Below are 22,742 nucleotides of genomic sequence, written 5' to 3'. Positions count from 1 at the left end.
AGATTATAATGCCATTTTTATGAAGCAAATACTACTAAACTGATGAAATTATTCCCGCAATGTTTGTTATAGTTATACTTCATGTGGCTTAGGCTGTGAACTGATGACAGGTTTTGATCGAGTCAAAGAATGATTGGCAAAAGAGGAGGAGTTGAAGCTGGCAAATAAATACACTCTATAAATCACAAACATAGTAACAGTGCTTGGACAGTACAAACTGAGTTGCAATGACCCCCTCACAGACTCACTTGATTTTGGAGAACTATATCGGTGGCCAGTTTGTGCCATGTTCCTCATATCTAGATTCTTATGACCCATCTATTGGTGAAGTATATTGCAAAGTACCTGATAGCGGCAAGGAAGAGGTGAGTTCCTACAGAAATTTATATTCAACTTTCTCATTATTTTGTAAAGTTGTACGGAAAGATTGCATGAGGTGTTTGTAATAATTGTGAACGTTCTGAAATACTGGCTCGTTTTAATGTTATATTGAATTATATTTTTTAACTGTGGGAGATGATAAGGCTAAATTTCAGTATACTGTAATAACATGGTGTGTCATCAGCAATAGTTCTAGATTAGCAGCTCAAAGTTCAAAGCGATTTTCTTTGAAATGTCTTTTATTTGGCAGAGTGGGAATTGTGTCAAACTTCAAGGCAAACTGAAAAGAAAAAAATACTCAAAGCTTTCCTTATTGGCTGCTTAATTCCTTTAAAAGTCCCAATCAAAATAATAATTGTATGATCTAATCACTGAGTTTGGAAATAAAATACTACTCTTCACTTTTACAACTTTAACTTTGACCTTTAGCATTCAATTACAGTAAATCAAATGTTTGCTTAAGTATACATAAATAGTGGTTGAAGTATAACTAGCATTCCTTTTTCTAAACTTGAACTGTGGAACTTTGCCCTCATAACTTATTTTCCTATGCAAACAAAATGGGTTGTATACTAGATACATCGAAAAAGATGCTTATTAAAGAATAATATTGATTGCTCATTTAATATTGTGGTCAGCAGGATAGAAAAGATTTTAGGTTTCTTGGGGTATCCAATACGTTTTACCCCCAGCATTTAATTTAGCTTTTGTATCAAAGGCTGGATCAGAACAAGGAAAGCAGCAATACCAATTCAAGCGTAATATTTGAATTTGATAGCAAATTTTAGATCACCTTTGGGGAAGGGCATATCCTAGGCATGAATGCAAGCAGGGGTAACACACTGAATGCTACTATACCCTGCACAGAGAATTTCAGTTACTGGTTAGTTTGAAAATGCAAGTTGGTAATACTATGGCCTTGCTTAAAGACATTGTGACAATTCTGCAGGAGTAACAGCTCAACAGTGCTGCCTAGTGGCTGTAGTTCTGAATGTTAAATTGGAAAGTAAGCAAGTAAAAAAATACCAAACAGAACAAAAATGTCCCTTGAAGAAATGATAAAAAAACACATTGTATCTGTAAGTCAGAGGTGGGTTTGGTTTGGACTGGTTCTATAGAACCGTTAGTAACTTGGCAGTCTGGATCGTTGGAACCAGCAGCGACCCGAACACACAGCCAGTGAAGGGCTACCAAAATTTTTACTACAACACTGGGCGTAGGTTATGCAGGACGCCCTGCATTTTCTTTCAACATCTTTCAGTGCAAATTGGGTGCCCTGGGGTGGAGCCCCATTTTTGCTACCCCACTGTGTTCCCCCCTGTCCAGGCAGCAGCCCACCCCTGCCTGCAGCCCCCCAAGCTGGTTCTATGTATGGCGGTGCCATCTTTTGTTTTTAAAGTACTGCGCATGCACAGAGGGTCACTTCCTGGAAGTGACGTGCGAGCGCAAAACGTACTTCTGTCGCGATGCGAACTAGTGGGGAATATAAGTAAAACTCCTGCTATATGTGTTTATGTATCAATTGGTATTACCCTTCTAATTCAAATACATTTGGCATAACGTGAACAGAGCTGTGTGGTTTCTGTCTTTAACAGTCATATGTCTAGATCAGTGATGGCAAACCTATGACGTAGGTCAAAGATCAACTCATTTTGGCTGACACACTGGTGTTTATTTATTTATTTATTTATTTATTAGATTTGCATGCCGCCCTTCTCCAAAGACTCGGGGCGGCTCACAAGATACAATATAGAACAACGCGTACAAACAAATCTAATTAGTTAAAAACTACAAGCTAAAAACCCAATATATTAAAATCAACCAATTCAATCACAACCATACATCACATTTAATAGTCAGGGGGTCTAGATCTAATTGCCCCAGGACTGGTAACATAAGTGAATCTTGAGACTCTTGCGGAAGGTGAGAAGGGTGGGAGCAATGCAAATTTCTGGAGGGAGCTGATTCCAGAGGGCCGGGGCTGCCACAGAGAAGGCTCTTCTTCTAGACCTTGCCAAACGACATTGTCTGGTTGATGGGACCTGGAGAAGGCCAACCCTGTGGGACCTAATCGGCTGCTGGGATTCATGCAGCAGAAGGTGGTTCCGTAAGTAATATATATTACTTTAACCAACACACAACAATTATTCCTAAAAGCATACCCCACTCTCAGTTTGGGAGGTTGTGGAGGCCACATGGAATGAGGTGTCTTTCTCGTGGCCTCCTGATCCTCTGAGTTATGTGAGATGGTCGTGCTGTTGCGTGGCCTTTGAGTCTCCAAAAATCATGTGAGAACAGGGCTATGCTTTAGTGTGGTTTTTCAGGGCTTCCGAGGCTGTGGAAGAACATTCTCCAAAGCTGCTTCAGGAATAAAGGCCTTATGCAACATGGAGCAACCTCAGGTAGTTTGTAGGGACCTGTCAACAAAAAAGCACCACCTGAAGGTAAAGAATGCATGGCAGCACTGGGCAGTACATCTTGGAGAATGGAACAACAGCTTTTTTGAACGGCAGCAGTGACGCTAGGGCTAAAATCAGAGCTCAGGCCTTTAGTTTAGGCTCAGCCAGTGTACTATCACTGAGTGTTGTTGTTCAGTGTGGCTTCAATGTGGGGAGCAAGAGGAAGACAAAATAATTTCTCTTGTTTGGGGAGGGGCGTGCAATGCCATCAGGGTCCACTTAGGTATATTTGAAATTTTTGACATACCGAGCCGAAAAGGTTTGCCATCACTGGCCTAGATCAAGCTTGCCCAGGAGACTGAGGTTATTCTGTATTGCAATTGATTAGGAATGCAAAAATCCTCTTGGTTTATAAATAAGGATTATTATTTAATTTTAATTCATTAAATTTATAAGCCACCCAACTCTTTTCAGACTCTGGGCAGCATAGAGTAAATAAAAACAATATAAAAACAGTTAAAACCCCAGAAAACAGGCGTTTAACAAACATTCATTTCTTCTTGGCTGGAACTAGATGGTCTTACTACTTATGGTCCCAGGCCTGCCGGCAGAGCCAGGTTTTCACAGCCTTCCGGAAGACTAGGAGGGTGGGGGCGGTACAGGTCTCTGAGGGTAGTTGGTTCCAGAGAGTTGGAGCCACCACATAGAAGGCCCTCATACATGGACCCGCCAATCGGCATTGTTTGACCAATAGGACCTATTGATTTTTACCTAACCCAGGATGACATTGCAGTGGATTTAAACTCTGGCCTCCAAGGAAGCGGTATTTGTTTTCTATTTTCTCGTAGTTTCTGTTAACATCTAACATCATACAGGCTTTTGCTTATGCAAACGTATATTTTCACCGATTGCATTTTTAAGGTGGAAGCTGCTGTCAAAGCTGCCCAAAATGCTTTCCCAGGATGGTCGGCCAAAAGCCCACAGGAAAGGTCAAAAATAGTGAGCAAGCTAGCAGACCTTATTGAAGAAAATCTGGAGTCATTTGCACAAGCAGAATCAAAAGACCAAGGTAAAGGAGAAAACCTGTTGGCTTCTGCTCCTAGCGATAACTGGTTAAGAAAATAATAGCAGCTCTCAGTATCAATATCTAATAGGCTAAAGACTCTGTTATACTGAGACACACTCCAAATTAAATCCATATTTAGTTTTAAGACAAAGGCAAAGTTTTAAGGAATTAAGGATGTATTTCTTGATAGTGACATACCTGTATATTCAACCCCCCAGTACTGTCTATAAAGTTACCTTCATTTTGTTCAATGGTCTTTTCCGAAAGAATATAACCAAAATACTTTTTTCAAATTGATTTTATTTTTTAAAACTACAAAAAAATACAAACAAGGACACATATCCACATATATACATAAATTCACTTTTTACAACCGTTTTGTCTTGGTATGTATTATATTATTTACATTTTCCCCTTTTGTTCTTCTCTAAGTATTTTTGTATTTGTTGACCTATATACACATTTCTATTTTTGTTTCTTCACATTAATTACTTAAAACATCCTGTTTTACCAGTGAAGGGCTACCAAAACTTTTACTACCATACTCTGGTGGGAGGTGCCACCTGTAGAACATCTTTAGCTGATTTTCCTTGAATGCCACTAATATTGTTAATTTTATATTTGTTATCCACATTTTTCCCATTTTTCTAATTCTATGTTGTACTGTAAAAAAAATTGCTCATTTAATCATTGTTTCGTTATTTCATCTTCCATTTTATATAACAAGCAGGAAGAGGGAGATTATGATCCCGCTATATAGAGTGCTGGTGAGACCACATTTGGAATACAGTGATCCCTCTATTATCGCGAGGGTTCCGTTCCAAGACCCCTCGCGATAATCGATTTTTCGCGATGTAGGGTTGCGGAAGTAAAAACACCATCTGCGCATGCGCGCCTTTTTTTTCTATGGCCGCGCATGCGTAGATGGTGGAGTTTGCGTTCCCCGCCGCCCACACAAAGGGGAAACCCCGATTCAGCTCCTCGCTGCTGCTGCGCTACCGAGCAGATCAGCTGCTGGGCAGCCGAAGGAACCTTCCCTGGGTCTTCCCCCTCTTGCTGACGGGCGGGCGAGCGGCGGGCATCAGCGAGGAGCCGGGGTTTCCCCTTTGCGTGGGCGGCCGGGAAGACCCAGGTTGGGGGTTCGGGGGGGTGCTGGGAAGCCCCCCAGGCTGGCTGCGACCTTTTAAAACAGCCGCACCGCTTCCCAGCTGACTCCCAAAGCCAAACGCGGAAGTGGTTTTTTTTTAATTAATATTTTTTTAAAAATCGCGATATAGCGTTTCGCGAAGATCGAGATCGCGAAACTCGAGGGATCACTGTACTGTGTTCAGTTCTGGAGACCTCACCTACAAAAAGATATTGACAAAATTAAACGGGTCCAAAGACAAGAATGGTGGAAGGTCTTAAGCATAAAATGTATCAGGAAAGACTTAATGAACTCAATCTGTATAGTCTGGAGGACAGAAGGAAAAGGGGGGACATGATCGAAACATTTAAATATGTTAAAGGGTTAAATAAGGTCCAGGAGGGAAGCATTTTTAATAGGAAAGTGAACACAAGAACAAGGGGACACAATCTGAAGTTAGTTGGGGGAAAGATCAAAAGCAACATGAGAAAATATTATTTTACTGAAAGAGTAGTAGATCCTTGGAACAAACTTCCAGCAGACGTGGTCGGTAAATCCACAGTAACTGAATTTAAACATGCCTGGGATAAACATATATCCATCCTAAGATAAAATACAGAAAATAGTATAAGGGCAGACTAGATGGACCATGAGGTCTTTTTCTGCCGTCAGTCTTCTATATCTCAGTAGAAATTTATATTCTTTACTAATTAATTTTTGTTTGTTGTATAATTTTGACCAATTTTTTTCTGGTCTTTCTAGATTTCATATAATTTTTTTATCTTTTTAAAGTTTGAGTGGAATTTGGGTATATGTCCACCAATCTACTCCTCTGCCTATATCATGTTCCAATTGTTGTGTTGTTTTCAAATTTAGCCATTCATTTAATTAATCTTTGTACCTAATTATTTATTCAATGGCCATTATGTTTGGGCGTGTCACCGCTTCTATTGGTGATATCCACATTGGGATTTTTATATAATTATTCTTTTTTATTATTTTCCAAGTCTGCAAAATAGCATTTCTACGGAGAGGGGCAGCATACAAATTTAATAAATAATAATAAATAAATAAATTTCGTATTATATATTTTTGTAAGTATCCATGTGCTTTATTTCTCATCCCATAAAAACACGTGCCAACCAATGAATAGACAAGTATTGATCATATAGGGTCAATGAAAACTAAATGCACTTCACCATATATTGCAAATCGCAGATTTACAAAGAACCCTTTAAGTTATGTGATCATCTAAATTTGTTGAATTCCATATAGTTTTCATTGACCCTAGATGAACAGCACAGTCAACTTGCCCATTCCTTGTCTGAAAGGACAAATTGCAATTTGGCCCTTTCTCACATTTACACTTAAAGATAAAAACAAAAATATTTTCCTTATTTATTGATTTATCTGGATTTGAATAATTGTGTCTTTAGCTATGTATTCAGGTGCCGAATTACAGTTGTTTCTTTTTGATGAGCTTCTTATATTTAATGCAACTGCAGTCAGATATAATATCCTGGGAATAATTAAATTTCTGAATGGGCAAAAAAATATTTTAGGAATGGATCTCCTTCTCTGTATTTATGCAGAGTTTTTGTTTGTCTTCTATGTCAGTGTTTTTCAACCAGTGTGCCGCGAGACATGGTCAGGTGTGCCGCGAAGCTCAGCTGGCCCGCTGGCTGGACTGGAGGTGCCAGCCCCACACCCATGCGCAGCGCCAGCATGTATGGCGTCCAGCAGCACGTCCAGCTGCCGCCGTCAGGGCTCCCGCTCGCAGTCAACCGCTCTGCCGCCACCCCTGGCTACTGCCCAATGCTGCTGTTGCAGGCATGGTGTAACGAGAGAAAAAGAGAGAGAGAGAAAGAGAGAGAGAAAGAAAGAGAGATAGCAAGAGAGACAGAGAAAGAGAAAGAGACAAAGAGAAAGAAAGCAAGAGAGAGCAAGAGGGGGGGAAGGAGGCAGAGAGAAAGACATAGAGGGAGGGAAGGAGGGAGAGAGAAAGAGAGGAAGGAAGAGAGCAAAAAAGAGAGGAAGAGAGAAAGAAAGAAAGAAAGAAAGAGGGATGGAGAAAGAGAGAGAGGAAGGAAGGAAGAGATAGAAAGAGGGAGAGAGAAACAGAGCAAAAGGGAGGAAGAAAGAGATTTTTTTTGTCCAATTTTTTTTTTAGCCCTCCCCCCTCCCTCTGGCTCAATGTTCCCCAGGATTTTGAAAATATGAATAATGTGCCACGGCTCAAAAAAGTTTGGGAAACACTGTTCTATGTGATTGCAGAGAAATGTAAAATCTGAAGATGTACTCTCGTGGTCAAATGTGGCCAGAGTGATTTACATGGATTCCCCCATAATCCTCTAATAATCCTCTAGCTTTCTTGTTTTTTTGAAGTTTTACTTTTGAACATTTGGATTGTTTTCTCCCCTCCACTGTTTAAATAACTAGACAACTTTTACTCTTTGCTTAAAAACAGTTCTTACTTAAAATTATTTAGGATATGAAGCCTATTGAAATAATTAGTACATTTCAAAAGCATTGCAGCAACACTTGCAAATATAAAATTATTTGGTAAATGTCCTTCTGTTGCAGGAAAAACCATTTCTTTTGCCAGAACAGTGGATATACCCCGAGCAGTATACAATTTTCGCTTTTTTTCATCATCCATCCTTCATAAGACATCAGAATGTACACAGATGGATCAAATGGGCTGCATGCACTATACTGAAAGGTCACCAGTGGGAATTGGTAAGTCTTTGTCAAAGAACTGCAGATGGTTTTTCAAAATAATAATAATGATGATGATGATAATAATAATAATAATAATAATAATGATAACAACAACAACAACAACAACAACAACAACGTGGGACGTCCGACTTCAGACTGACCAAATTCTGAAGCATAACGCACCAGACATCCTGATTGTGGAGAAAAAGAAAATGGATCATCGACATCGCAATCCCAGGAGACAGCAGAATTGAGGAGAAGCAGCTAGAGAAATTAGTGAAATAGGAAGATCTAAAAATCGAGCTGCAACGACTCTGGCATAAGCCATTGAAAGTGATCCCAGTGGTACTTGGCACGCTGGGCGCAGTGCCAAAGGATCTCAGCGGACATTTGAAAACCATCGGAATTGACAAAATCTCCATCTGTCAATTGCAAAAGGCCGCTTTACTGGGATCGGCAAACATAATTCGCTGCTACATCACGCAGTCCTAGGTGCTTGGGAAGCGCCCGACTGGTGATGAAATATGAAATCCAGCATAGTGATCTCGTTTGCTGTGTTGTATTGACATAATAATAATAATAATAATAATAATAATAATAATAATAATAATAATAATAATAATAATATCAAAACAACAACAATGACAAAACAACAACAACAATAATATTAATCATCATCATCATCTTTTTAGGACTAGCATAATGTTAGTAAATTTAGCTTGAACATATTGCCTTATTTTATATACAGTTGGGACTATAATTTTTGTTCTTCTTGTTTTGAACTGTAAAGCAGAGCTACTGTACTCAGTTGTATTTGGCCCACAAAATATCGTTCCCCAGAGCTATTACCAAATTATTATTTCTACTATGATAAAAGAGGGAAATATTAAATATGTGACTGGTCCATAATCTTATTATCTTAAATGAATTAAATGAAATTAGAATTTGTTCTACCGTTACTCACTAGTTTGAGGAATGTAATCCTTGGCATAGCATTTAAAGGCTTATACAGTCTGTAGCAGGTTTGGGTTCTTTTTACCTTTTCCTACCAGTGCGCATTGGGATGTTTCATGTGCATGTGGATGTGCATCCCTTGCGCGATTTCACTTCCGCGCATGCTCAGAGGGATGATTTTACTTCTGTGCATGCTCAGAGGGATGATTTTACTTCTGTGCATGCTCAGAGGGATGATTTCACTTCCACGCATGCTCAGAGGGATGATTTCACTTCCGCGCATGCTCAGAGGGATGATTTTACTTCTGTGCATGCTCAGAGGGATGATTTCACTTCCGCGCATGCTCAGAGGGATGATTTTACTTCTGTGCATGCTCAGAGGGATGATTTTACTTCTGTGCATGCTCAGAGGGATGATTTCACTTCCGCGCATGCTCAGAGGGATGATTTTACTTCCGCGCATGCTCAGAGGGATGATTTTACTTCTGTGCATGCTCAGAGGGATGATTTTACTTCTATGCATGCTCAGAGGGATGATTTTACTTCCGCGCATGCTCAGAGGGATGATTTTACTTCCGCGCATGCTCAGAGGGATGATTTTACTTCTGTGCATGCTCAGAGGGATGATTTCACTTCCGCGCATGTTCAGAGGGATGATTTTACTTCTGTGCATGCTCAGAGGGATGATTTTACTTCTGTGCATGCTCAGAGGGATGATTTCACTTCCGCGCATGCTCAGAGGGATGATTTCACTTCCGCGCATGTTCAGAGGGATGATTTTACTTCTGTGCATGCTCAGAGGGATGATTTTACTTCTGTGCATGCTCAGAGGGATGATTTCACTTCCGCGCATGCTCAGAGGGATGATTTTACTTCCGCGCATGCTCAGAGGGATGATTTTACTTCTGTGCATGCTCAGAGGGATGATTTCACTTCCGCGCATGTTCAGAGGGATGATTTTACTTCTGTGCATGCTCAGAGGGATGATTTTACTTCTGTGCATGCTCAGAGGGATGATTTCACTTCCGCGCATGCTCAGAGGGATGATTTTACTTCCGTGCATGCTCAGAGGGATGATTTTACTTCTGTGCATGCTCAGAGGGATGATTTTACTTCTGTGCATGCTCAGAGGGATGATTTCACTTCCGCGCATGCTCAGAGGGATGATTTTACTTCCGCGCATGCTCAGAGGGATGATTTTACTTCTGTGCATGCTCAGAGGGATGATTTCACTTCCGTGCATGCTCAGAGGGATGATTTCACTTCCGCGCATGCTCAGAGGGATGATTTTACTTCCGCGCATGCTCAGAGGGATGATTTCACTTCCGCGCATGCTCAGAGGGATGATTTTACTTCCGCGCATGCTCAGAGGGATGATTTCACTTCCGCGCATGCTCAGAGGGATGATTTCACTTCCGCGCATGCTCAGAGGGATGATTTCACTTCCGCGCATGCTCAGAGGGATGATTTTACTTCTGTGCATGCTCAGAAAGCCGGAAAATTGCCAAAAATCCCCCACTCCAAAAAGGCAGTGCATACAAACCAGCTCAGACAGCACCGGAGCCATTGTGCCAAAGTTGTGTCATTGGCGGGCCACTACCAGAGCACCCGTACCAGTAGAAACCCAGCCCTGGTCTGTATTGAGGACCTCATGTGATCACAATTCCAACTTCCTGCTGGCTTTTCCATTGACTTTGCTTGTGGGAAACCAGCAGGGAATAGAGAAAATTGCCATCATGTGACTACATCTCGCTCCAATAGACTGTAGAGATACTGCAATGGCTCCAAGGAGCTGCTGTAAATCCCTTTGTCCAACAATATCACAACTTTGAATGGTTACTGACTTAATGGTCATAATTCTAGGACAGTGATGGTAAACCTTTTTGGTGCAGAGTGGCCTAAGCACATGCGTGAATGCATGCACATATGCCCCAATCCCCAAAATGCAATGTGAGCGCCCCGCGCATGTGCTTCACACATATGTTTATGTTTCCCAGTATTGGGAAGCCATTTACTGTGCTAACTGGATGGTCCTCAGTGGCTGGCACACTTATGCACTCTCCTGACACATGCACGCACACCCCATGTGAGATTTGGCTTCTGCGCATGCGCAGCAAGCCAAATCGCATGAGATTTGATCTATTCTCACCTATATTTTTGTTTCCGCACATGTGCAGAAGCAAAAAATTGATGAAAATAAAATATTGGTGGAAATAGCCTGTTTCTCAACTTCTGGTGGGCCCAGTAGGTTCGTATTTTGCCCTCCCGAGGCTCCAAAGGCTTCCCTGGACTGGGGGAGGGTAAAAACACCCTCCTCCATCCACCCCGAAGGCTCTCTGGAAGCCAAAAACGCCCTCCCAGAGGCTCTATGCGAGCCAAAAATCAGCTGGCTGGCACATTGTGACATGCACATTGAAGCTGAGCTAGGGCAACAGCTCATGTGCCAGCAGATATGGCTCCGCATGCCACCTATGGCACCCGTGCCATAGGTTCACCATCACTGCTCTAGAACTATCTGTAGTTTAAATGGTTCTGAGCTGCTAGCACCCAGATGACCACTAGATGTCATCACTCACTTTTCAGTGTCTTTCCCCCCCTGAAGTTTAGTGATTGTCTGGACTTTTATATCTCAAATCTGGTAGTTCTCTTCTAATATAAAGCACAGCTTGAAATTTTCCATGCCTTTTTCTAATATAGGTAAGCCCATTATAATTAGCTCACTCAATTAGAATATAGTTAATTGGCAAGATGCTATACTTTTAATAATGAGCTAAACCTGATATTGGAGGATGGTTTGCCTTGCTTTGCATCATGATTCAATAGATTGTTATAGAACCCGAACAGTAGATATTATTCAAATTTTCCATTTACCTATTTCCTTTGATCAGAGTTTGGCACATAGAATGGGTGCTAAAGCAAAAGGCTACTGAAGCTTACTGTCATCAGTGAAGGGCTACCAACATTTTTACTACTGCACTGTGGGCGTGGCTTATGCAAGACGCCCTGCATTTTCTTTCAACATCTTTCAGTGCAAATTGGGTGCTCTCGGGTGGAGCTCCATTTTCGCTACCTCACTGTGTGCCCCCCCAATCCCCGTCCAGCAGCAGCCCACCCTGGCTATCATGCTCTATTTTCTAACTGGGTATCAAAAGAGGGCCATGGATTTCCTATGTATCAAACATCATGTTTAAACAAATTTGTTCCTTTTTCCTATTTTTTTTGAAAGCTGGATTAATTAGTCCTTGGAATTTGCCACTTTACTTACTGACCTGGAAAATTGCCCCTGCTGTCATATGTGGAAATCCTGTCATTGCCAAACCGAGTGAAATGACATCCGTCACAGCCTGGATGATGTGCAAACTTCTGAATAAAGCAGGTATGCCAGAAAAATAACTCCACTGAAATAATTAAAGCTGCATACATATTAGTGATTCGCGATACAAGTAGGTAACACTTTGATTCAAAGAGCTTATACATCAAACATGTGATCAAGGTAATATTCCATTAATAGCATGATTTAGAACCTGATTGTAATGAAATATGGCAGTAGATTAAAAAGATATCATATAACAGACAAGGAAATTCCATCATATATAACTCTTGTACTGTATACTATAAAAGTAGTTAGGATCATAGCAGGGGTGGGCAGCAGGCAGGACGGGGTGGAACGCAGTTCCACCAGCGGAAATAAAGATGTGTGCGCAGCTCCAGCTGATCAGCGGCTGTCACTTCCTGGATTACTGGTCTCGGCTCGGCTCTCCTTTTCTTCCCTGCTGCTGCGTCTGCACTCCTTGCTTTTTTCCTCTTTCCTCCTTCCTGGCCTTGGACGAGCTTCCCTCTCTCCTGCCAGGTCCCCCTCCAGCCTCACATGGCCATCTACTGCCTGAAGTGCAAGCAGAAGGCGTGGGTGGAAGCGGCGCTGGCAGCATTTATGCTTCTGGCAGCACCCGTTTGCCTAGCTACCCTGCCTGAGGCAGAGGGCCAACCCAGGAAGGAGAGCGCAGGAAACAAGAAGCGAATTGTCACTGCAGTGAGCGACACTGGTAAGGTTGTAAGTCGAGGACTTAACAGTTCACTTGAACAATGATGATCGTTCAAACCACTCCCACCTGGTCACGTGGCCGGCAAGCCACTCCTACCCAGTCACATGACCATTAAGCCACACCCACAAAAGAAGCCACACCCACAGTGTGGCAGTAAAAATTTTGGCTGCCCATTACTGGATCATATTTGAACGACTCCATAATTCTTTATGGGGTGGAGTCTGGGCAACTGAATGTAGTTAGCAGAATGTTTTAGTGGCTGGATGCAGTATCGGGTTCCTACGCAGTATGGGCTGTACTGCGCACTGGTAGTAAAATGGGAGCTGTACGCGCAGCTTCCGGTATCCGGCATGCATGTATGTCCCAGCGAGATTTTGCTTCTGAGCATGCGCAGGAGGCAAAACCATGTGAGAGGATGTGCATGTGCAATTTCAGCGATTTAGCAAAATCTCGCTTGGACTCGCCCATGTGCACGGGGGACACCTGAAGCTGTATGCGCATCGCACCGACGGGAAAGGCAACCCCCACCATTGCCGGATGCCCTTCCTGTTGCCAATGCGGAGTTTTGTTCAGCAGATATATTCACAGTATGCCCAGAGGGAGCAATATCTGCCTCTACTGAGAATTGAACTCAAAGCCTCCTGATTGCGAGGTGAGTACTCCACCTCTAGGTCACGGCAATGCTCTAGTTAGGATCATAATATTGTATTAAAAGTATATGTTTCTCAGTTGCCACTTAAATGGAATGTGCTACATAAGCACGGTGTTTGGTCTATTTATATGATTTTCCTCCTCTGCTGCCTACAAGGTTTTCCTCCAGGTGTGATAAATGTCGTGTTCGGAAGTGGGCCCAAAGCTGGAGATGCTATTGTTTCCCATCCGGCGGTAACTCTGATTTCCTTCACTGGGAGCACACTCACCGGGCAGAAAATCATCCAGAGCTCTGCTTTGCACTGCAAGAAGCTTTCCTTGGAGCTAGGAGGCAAAAACCCAGCTATCATTTTTGAGGATGCTAACTTGGATCAATGTATTCCTGCCACTGTAAAATCCAGTTTTGCTAACCAGGTAAAAACAGAGAGTTACTTGCTCATCCCTCCCATTACGCAAGCTTTCTTTCTTTCTTTCTTTCTTTCTTTCTTTCTTTCTTTCTTTCTTTCTTTCTTTCTTTCTTCCTTCCTGCCTTCCCCCCTCCCTCCCCCCTCCCTCCCTCCTTTCTTTCTTTCTTTCTTTTTTCTTTTGTCTACGTATTGGTGGTATATAAACATATATTATTTATATACATGATATTAGTAAAAGAGAAACATAAGGACAGGGGACGGAAGGCACTGTGGTGCACTTCTGAAGTTTGAGAAACTTTGGGTCCTCATGACAAACTTTAATATAAAGACTGAGTATATTATTCTGAGTCAGAGGATTCCTCTTTTACTTATTGGAATTGGGCAGCTAATAAATTCCAATAAATAATGATAACATTTAAAAATAACATTTAAAAAAAAAATCTGACTTAAGATGGCATCCTCTCTCAGTGAACATTGTTTATTTAGCGTGTGGCAAGTGAATATTGTTATGATATTCCTTGATAATAATGGATGGGTAAGCGCCCTTTTTCTTTAAAAAAAAATATTTTTATTAATGTTCACACTTTACACATCATAACATTTTTAAGCAGATCTACAGCCATATGCACATATCATTGTTGTATTTATGCAATTTATATATCGTTTTCCCATATTTTCTAATCCTATGTCTTTGTCCCACTGTCTCTTTAATTTCCTATTCCTAGCCCAATTATACCATTTTGTCCATTTGACATAATATTCTGAGTCTTGAGTAAGCTCCCTTTATCTATCAGAATTCGTTTTGAAATAACTCTTTCTTGTTCATATCCAGAGGTGGGCTAAACGTGGAAAGGCATGGAACGCTGTTCCACCGGTGGAAATTGACCTGCGTGTGCAGGTCCATGCACGCAAGATTTGGCTTCTGCGCATGTGCAGAAGCTGAATCTTGCTGCCGCAGCCAGTAACAACAGTGCCTCCCTCTAGGTGGGCTCAGAGAGCATGCTGCTAGTCCTGCAGGTACGAGGTGCCCCTACTGCTGCTGGGGCCAGTCGGTGGTTGCCGGGCTGGGTCCTGCAAGGTGTGGCAGCAGCGGTGGCAGTCAGTCCCAGATGGGAGCCGCCAGCAGGAAAAAATCACCGTCCAATCACCCGTTCTCCCACTTCCCCTTGCTGCTCGTGGCAGCTCTGCCCTTTAGCCCGGTTCCCCTTTCCACTGCTTGTCCCGTCGTGTTGCTCTCCTCTGCTAGCCCTGCCGCTCGTCCTGCTGTTCACCGCGACAGGGCAACTCGAGCAGGTGGGGTGGTGGGCACGTCTCCTGACTGAGCAAGCGCAAGAAGCAGCTCAGAGAGGTGGTCGATGTGAGGAGATGAGCACCGGAATGAGTAAGGTAAGGGCCGAGCTGCCACAAGCTGTGCGGTGGGGTGGTGGGGTGAGGCGGGGCAGGGGCAGGTCACTCGGGCAGAGCTTCTGCTCATGGTGGGACAGAGCCACCTCTTGTGGCGGTGAGCGGCAGGACGAGCAGCAGGGCTAGCTGGGGCGTTAGTGGCAGTGAGCAGTGTGGTGGGACAAGTGGCGGCAAGGGGAACTGGGCGAATGGGCGAGTGGGCGGAACTGCACTGCCGCTCATGATGGAGCCACCACGAGCGGTGAGGGGAAGCGAGTGAGTTGACAGAGGTGGGCGACTGGACGAGCACAGTGGGGAGAGCGGCGGCTGTCTTACTTGGGGGTTTCCGGGCCTTTTTGCTTCTGTGCGCCTCGAGCGTTCCAGTAGGGCCATGAATGGCTGCCCATTACTGTTCATATCCTCATAGTTTGACACTTCAAAGAGCCTCCCTACTACTGTCCTACACATAACATTCCAAAAGATTCAGCATATCAGATCCAATATAAGACAATTCTCCACTGACTTATTTTCCTTGGATGGGTTGCCCATGTCTTATTATTACTGTGTCTTGGGACACTTCACATCCTGGAATGGGCACTAGGGGGGTAGACAGTCTTTCTGTAGCATGCCCACTCTTCCTTGGAAATACCAAGATAAAATTTGATTTCTCCTCTTGGCTGTTGGGTATGAAGGCAGAAGTCTTAGAAGGAATAAAATGTCCTATTCAACAGTAGTTCCTCTCTACGCAAATACTCCTTGTTATTTGGTAAAAGTGGATAGGGGTACTAACAAAAACCATATAAGAGCTTGCTGATATTTAGATTTATGGCATAATTGTAAATCTTAAGGGTTGTCAATGTACTGCTTTTACTGAAATCTAGAAAACAAATTCTTCCTTCGGTGAACTAGGCAGAGTTTCACTCTGATACTAATACCTCTTGTAAAGAACTTAAAAACTCTTGCTTCAGTGAAACAATGACTCCTTATTGAGTTTCTCCCTTTTCTATAAGTTGTTCGTTCTTGCCAGGGTGAAATATGCCTATGTACCAGCAGAATCTTTGTTCAGAAGAGCATTTCTAAAGAATTCTTGAAAAGATTTGTGGAAGCTGTTAGAAAATGGAAAGTTGGAGATCCTTCAGACCCCACAACTGATATGGGGGCATTGATAAGTAAAGATCATTTAGCAAAGGTAAACAATGTTGGAAATATTTTTAAATTTGCTAAATTGGCTGCAAATATGTTTTCTTCCTCTTTTGAGAAAGTATTGTAATATATAATGATCGAGATTTTTCTATACAGTGATACCTCTACTTAAGAACTTAATTCGTTTGTAAGTAGGAGCAATTTTTCCCGTAGGAATCAATGTAAAAGCAAATAATGTATGCAAACCCATTAGGAAAGAAATAAAAGCTCGGAATTTGGGTGGGAGGAAGAGGAGGAAGAAGAGGACGACAGTCACTGCTGAAGGAAGAAGGTGAGATGAGGTGAATCAAAAAAATCCAAAACTTTAAGGCTTAAAAAAAAAAAGAGGGACTTTGAGGCGGCGAGGAGGAGCACGCGCCTCCCATACAACCAGCACGAAGCTGCCTCCCATACACTGTGCCAGAGAGAGAAACCCAGAGGGAATGGCAGGAAACTGGCTGGGCCTTCGTGCCACTCTCAAATTTCCTGGGAAATTTTTCCGGGCTTGGGTTCTTAAGTAGAAAATGGTTCTTGAGAAGAGGCCAAAAAAAAACTTGAACACCCGGTTCTTATCTAGAAAAGTTCTTAGGTAGAGGCATTCTTAAGTAGAGGTACCACTGTATATTGTCAGCAGAATTGAAGAAGACATTTCAGATCCTTCTCCCATAGTTTCAAATGTGCCTAAGATTTTTCTATATTTCTTAGTGTAATACATTATTGAAGGTTTAATTAATAAAGCTACAGCAGTCACACGATGTTCCAGTGATAAAATTGCATTGGCATTTTGCTGGTACTGTATAAGGTAGAATGTGTGTTCAAATAAATGAATTAAAGTAAACCAACCGTTAAAATGATAAATGTTATTTAAAATTACATGTAAAACCCAAGAGCTTAACTAATTCATACAACATGTCCAGATATAGGTTTTATATAGTAAATATGTAGGTGTGGGAGAGTACAGTGGTACCTCTACTTAAGAACTTAATTTGTTCTGTGACCAGGTTCTTAAGTAGAAATGTTCTTAAGTAGAAGCAATTTTCCCGATAGGAATCAATGTAAAAGCAAATAATGCGTGCAAATCCATTAGGAAAGAAATAAAATCTCGGAATTTGAGTGGGAGGAGGAGGAGGAAGAAGAGGAGGAGGATAGTCACTGCCAAAGGAAAAAGGTGATGTGAGCAGCCCCTTTTGCCTTTCCGCGCCCAGCCACTCCAGGAGGCAACTTTGCACCAAGTGTATGGGAGGCAGCGCAAGAGAGTCACTACAGCGAAGTGGTTTATTCCCTCTCTAAGCGCCCAGAGAAAGGAAAATGCTCCGTTCGCTCTGGGCTGCCAAAGCCTCCAAAAGCCTCCTCTAGCAGCCCAGAAAATCCGGAGATGGCCGGGATTAAAGGGGGAATGGCAGGAAACTGGCCAGGCCTTCATGCCACTCTCAAATTTCCTGGAAATTTTTTCCAGGCTTGGATTCTTAAGTAGAAAATAAGTAGAGGCAAAAAAATCTTGAACACCCAGTTCTTATCTAGAAAGGTTCTTAAGTAGAAGTGTTCTTAAGTAGAGGTACCCCTGTATTGCCTTATTGTTATTAACAATTAGAATTGGCTATCTTTTCTAAATATGCTTCTTTTTTTGTTGCTGGTCCTAATAGGTGAAGAAATATATACAGCAGGCTCGGGTAGAAGGGGCCAAGATCCTTTGCGGAGAGGGAATAGATTCATTGAATCTTCCTCTAAGAAACCAAAATGGCTATTTCCTGCCTCCTACAGTTGTCACAGAAGTTGATGATCATTCTTGCTGCATTCAGGATGAGATCTTTGGTCCTGTAGCATGTGTAATGGTGTTTGACACAGAAGAGGAGGTGATTAGGAGAGCCAATGGAGTCAAATATGGCCTGGCAGCCACCGTCTGGTCAAACAACGTGGGGCGGATTCATCGTGTTGCTAAAAGACTCCAGTCTGGTTTGGTGTGGACCAATTGTTGGCTGATCAGAGATCTGAATTTGCCCTTTGGGGGAATGAAAGCCTCTGGCATAGGTAGAGAGGGTGCTAAGGATTCGTATGAATTTTTCACAGAGGTGAAAACAGTTACCATAAAATATACTGATGTGAACTGATAGGATGAAATTTGTGCCATAAGTCTGTGTGTGTTGCTTTGCCTCTTTTGATATATTGAGAGAAACAATGATTATGGTTTATACTTGTATGTCTGATAAGTGTATTGTAAAAAGTGTCATATGAAAATAATGACCATATTTTTGGAGTATAAGATGCACCAGAGTATAAGACACACCTTAGTTTTGGGAGAGGAAAACAAGGGAAAAAAATTCTGCCTCTGCCTCCCAGCAATTTGCCTCCCAGCAAACAATATAGATAATATACACTGTTTGCTGTGTATTTCTGTGCATGTGTGTCTGATCCATCGAAATTACAAAGAATTGGAGAAACGTACATTAAGGCAGTATATTAATGCCAGAAGGTTTTGTTAAATGTAGTCACACTAACTCCTGCCACTTATTTAAACAGATCTACTCCAAGCACAGCTGCCTTATTGTAATACTAAAACATGGCACTCTTACATTTCAGACTACACATATATATTTGCTGTTAAAATTGATGTGGCTTTCTGGAAGTATAGTGGTATCTCTACCTAAGAATGCCTCTATTACCAGATTTTCCAGATAAGAACCGGGTGTTCAAAATATTTTTGCCTCTTCTCAACAACCATTTTGTACTTACAAACCTGAGCCTCCGAAACTGTAACTGGAAAAGGCAGGGAGAAGTCTCTGTGGGGCCTCTCTAGAATCTCCTGGGAGGAAACAGGGCCAGAAAAGGTGAGGAGAAGCCTCCGTGGGGCCTCTCTAGGAATCTCCTGGGAGGAAACAGGGCCAGAAAAGGTGGGGAGAAGCCTCTATGGGGCCTCTCTAGGAATCTCCTGGGAGGAAACAGGGCCTCCACCCTCCCTGTGGTTTCCCTAGTCACACACATTATTTGCTTTTACATTGATTCCTATGGGAAAAATTGCTGCTTCTTACAAACCTTTCTACTTAAGAACCTGGTCACGGAACAAATTAAGTTCGTAAGTAGAGGTGCCACTGTATAGTTATTCTCTGGTATTTAATAGAAGATACAAGATACCACTGGGCCTCTTCAGATTAAACATTTATTTGAAAAAGCTTCTTCATTTTGTTAAGTTGTCTAAACCAATAATAAAGCAGTCTTTAAAAAAATAAGTCTAATTATTTGAACATTCTACAGACATTTATAGTTATTGACTTACCTCCTTGCATCCAGTTTCAGAATTTCATTAGCAGAAGAAAATAAAATTCTGCCTCTGCCTCTCAGCAATTTGCCTCCTTGCAGCTTTAGTTTCACTTTCAGTTTAGCAGGTGGCCAGCCTGCCTGCAGCCTCAAATCAACAGGATCGGGAAACTGATAATGAGTTGCTTGGCTTAACAGTCTCTGTTCTATTTGTTGCAAGGAGGTAAATTGCTGGGAGGCAGAGGCCAAAGGGTGGGGGTGGTTGGGTGGGGCTACATTTGGTGTATAAGGTACACATAAGTTTTCACCCTCTTATACACCTAAAAATACGGTATATGAGACATTTTTACAGCTAAAAAATATATGGCAGAGAGTGTCATTAGCTTTGTTTTAACTTTGCAATGCTACGATTTTGCTGAGGCTCCCCTCGCTGGGAAGCCCCACCTCCAGATGTCCGTTGCCAGCGAAGCACCCGTTTTTGTGATGCTGTGATTCCCCTGCAGCATCACAAAAACGCAGAAGTCTGGAGGTGGGGTTTCCCATGGAGGGGAGCCTCAGGGGAATCCCACCAGTGCGAAAACGGGCGCTTTGGCTGGCAAAAGGGGTGAATTTTGGGCTTGCATGCATTAATTGCTTTTCCATTGATTCCTATGGGAAACATTGTTTCATTACGAACTTTTCACCTTACGAACCTCATCCTGCAACCAATTAAGTTTGTAAGGCAAGGTACCATTGTATATCATATCTTTTCATTGTCCCGATTCTTAATCTTTTCTACATTGTCATGCTGTTTTTCTCTTATTTTTACCATTTTGTCTAAACCTTATAATAATCCAACTCATTTTGTCCTTTTAATTCTATTGTCAATTTATGCACACCTGTATATTTTATCAATCAATACATTTTCCACTGGAGATTTGTTATCCTTCCAATATTGGGCATAAGCAATTCTTGCTGCAGTAATGATATGTAATGATAAATATTATATATCCTTTGGGTGTAGCTTTCTTATTATCTGTAGTAAGAAGAATTCCAGAATGTATTCCATTTGTCTTCCTGTAATCTGATGTAACCAATCATGAATCTTTTTCCAGTACTTCTTTGCTTTAGGGCACAACCACCACATATGAAAGAATGTACCTATGTCTTAGATCTCTCTTCTAACCAGGAAGGAAAAAGTGCCATTTGTAGGTATGATAAGGGATGAGGGGAGAAAAAGGGAATGGAAGCATAGTAAAATAGAAAAGACCAATAATGAATATAGTGTCAATTGAACATGCCCTCTATGTCCACTAGAAGCAGCAAAGTGCATTAATGACATATGCACAGGCACACAGAGATTTGGTTAAAGCAACGTTCTGTTCTGAGAAGATAAAAATAAACTGGCTTTAGGATTGGGGAAACCTTAGAACTAAATTGTGGCATGTGAAATGATTTCTTGCAAAAGACCTACTCATGAGCTGCAGTTTAATAATTGAAAAAAATCTTAAATTTTAACAGCTTTTTCAACAGCTGTCTTATCTAACAAAATTGCATAACCATCATGAGGATTTGGATTTAATAGTTTTATGTCAAGCGGACGAGTCAATTCATCTCTTAATTCATCTCTTAATTCCTACAGATGGAAATTAATGCCAATCTGGCTATTCAGTTATTGCCAGTTGATTCCATAGGTCCTAAATCTAAGACACGTACAGAATCATGCAAAGATTTCAAATTGATATAGATTCTAGGTCTTTGCTCAAAACAATGTCAGGATTGTTAATATTTATGTTTCGTCTCAAGTTCATTGTTTTCAGAAGTAAGATTGATTTAAACAAGATAATTTTTAAATGAAATATTTGGGAAGCTGGTGAAGTTGGGCAATTGCATCCAATAACTTATTGGCATGCACAGAAGGAGAAATTAAAAGGAGAATTGAATTTCCTACAAAATTCCTACAGACTGAGGGAGGAAATACTTGGGCTGTATTTTAATACAAACTGATCTAATTTATACTTCCTGGGGTAAGATAAGAACTAGAACGGACATCGCCAATTGCATATTTTTAATTGTTTAACATAATTCACATACTGAGAAAACTGGTTGCATAACTTTTTTTAAAAAAAGTTAAATTTATAGAAAGCAAAATGAATATGTTACCTGTACTAGAGATTAATATCATCCAGTCTGGATCCACTCTGGAAGTTTATCTTTTCATAGCAACATAGATTTGGATGAACTTCCAAAGATCATGTACTACATCTAGTGTTGAGTCTCAATACTAAGAGGCAGGAGGCACATTGAGTAACTTCAGCTCTTTACTAGTTATTGTGAGCAAACTTCAGCAAATGTCTACCGGGAGGCCCTGATTTAAATAGAGCGCCATGGCAGAGAGGAACCAATCAGCAAAGAGCACCCTTAATCTATAGAGCGGACCAGGTTGTAAATATCTTGCTAACAGGACACAACATCTAGAGATGTCACCTGATGGTGAAATGAGGGGCAAACAAATTTAATAAATTTAATATTCAACTTATGAATACTTTAATATTCATTATCATTATCATTATCATTATCATTAATAATAATATGCATAAGAATACTTGGATGCAAACAAATCTAGAACTCAAGAGCAGTGTTTCCCAACCTTGGCAACTTGAAGATATTTGGACTTCAACTCTCAGAATCCCCCAGCCAGCGAATGCTGGCTGGGGACTTCTGCAAATTGAAGTCCAGATATCTTCAAGTTGCCAAGGTTGGGAAACACTGCTCTAGAGGGCACTTATTTCTATTTCCTGCAATGCAGTGACTGGAGACTTTAGCGAAATATGACTCCGTTTTGCTTCAATTTTCCTGACAGAGAGCTATCAAGGTTCTACTTAGCTCTCTCTAAATTAGTCTTATCAATGATAATGCAGAGAGAATGATCTTATATTATCAACAAGCGAAACTCGAAAAATTAGAATATCGTGCAAAAGTTCATTTATTTCAATAATGCAACTTAAAAGGTGAAATGTAATATGTGAGAGAGACTCATTACATGTAGGGCAAGATAGTTCAAGCCGTGATTTGTCATAATTGTGATGATTATGGGATACAGCTCATGAAAACCACAAATCCCCCATCTCAGAAAATTAGAATATGACATGCAATCAATAAAACAAGGATTGCACATAGAACAATATCGGACCTCTG

General features: G+C 41.4%; 1 protein-coding gene across 1 annotated transcript; it reads left to right on the top strand.

Moving 5' to 3' along the window:
• Positions 1 to 194: 194 nt before the first annotated feature.
• ALDH8A1 (aldehyde dehydrogenase 8 family member A1) lies at positions 195 to 20,559 on the top strand. Its single transcript, XM_070733559.1, has 7 exons — positions 195 to 365; positions 3,702 to 3,849; positions 7,556 to 7,711; positions 11,874 to 12,023; positions 13,499 to 13,755; positions 16,159 to 16,320; positions 17,957 to 20,559. Exons 1-7 carry the CDS (start codon positions 228 to 230, stop codon positions 18,419 to 18,421), a joined length of 1,476 nt encoding a protein of 491 aa, XP_070589660.1. The 5' UTR covers positions 195 to 227; the 3' UTR covers positions 18,422 to 20,559.
• Positions 20,560 to 22,742: the final 2,183 nt, after the last annotated feature.

Source organism: Erythrolamprus reginae, chromosome 1, assembly GCF_031021105.1.
Source record: "Erythrolamprus reginae isolate rEryReg1 chromosome 1, rEryReg1.hap1, whole genome shotgun sequence".
In the NCBI taxonomy this organism is placed as follows: Eukaryota; Metazoa; Chordata; class Lepidosauria; order Squamata; family Dipsadidae; genus Erythrolamprus; species Erythrolamprus reginae.
Note: the sequence above shows the minus strand (reverse complement) of the source record. Positions and strands in the feature narration are given on the sequence as shown.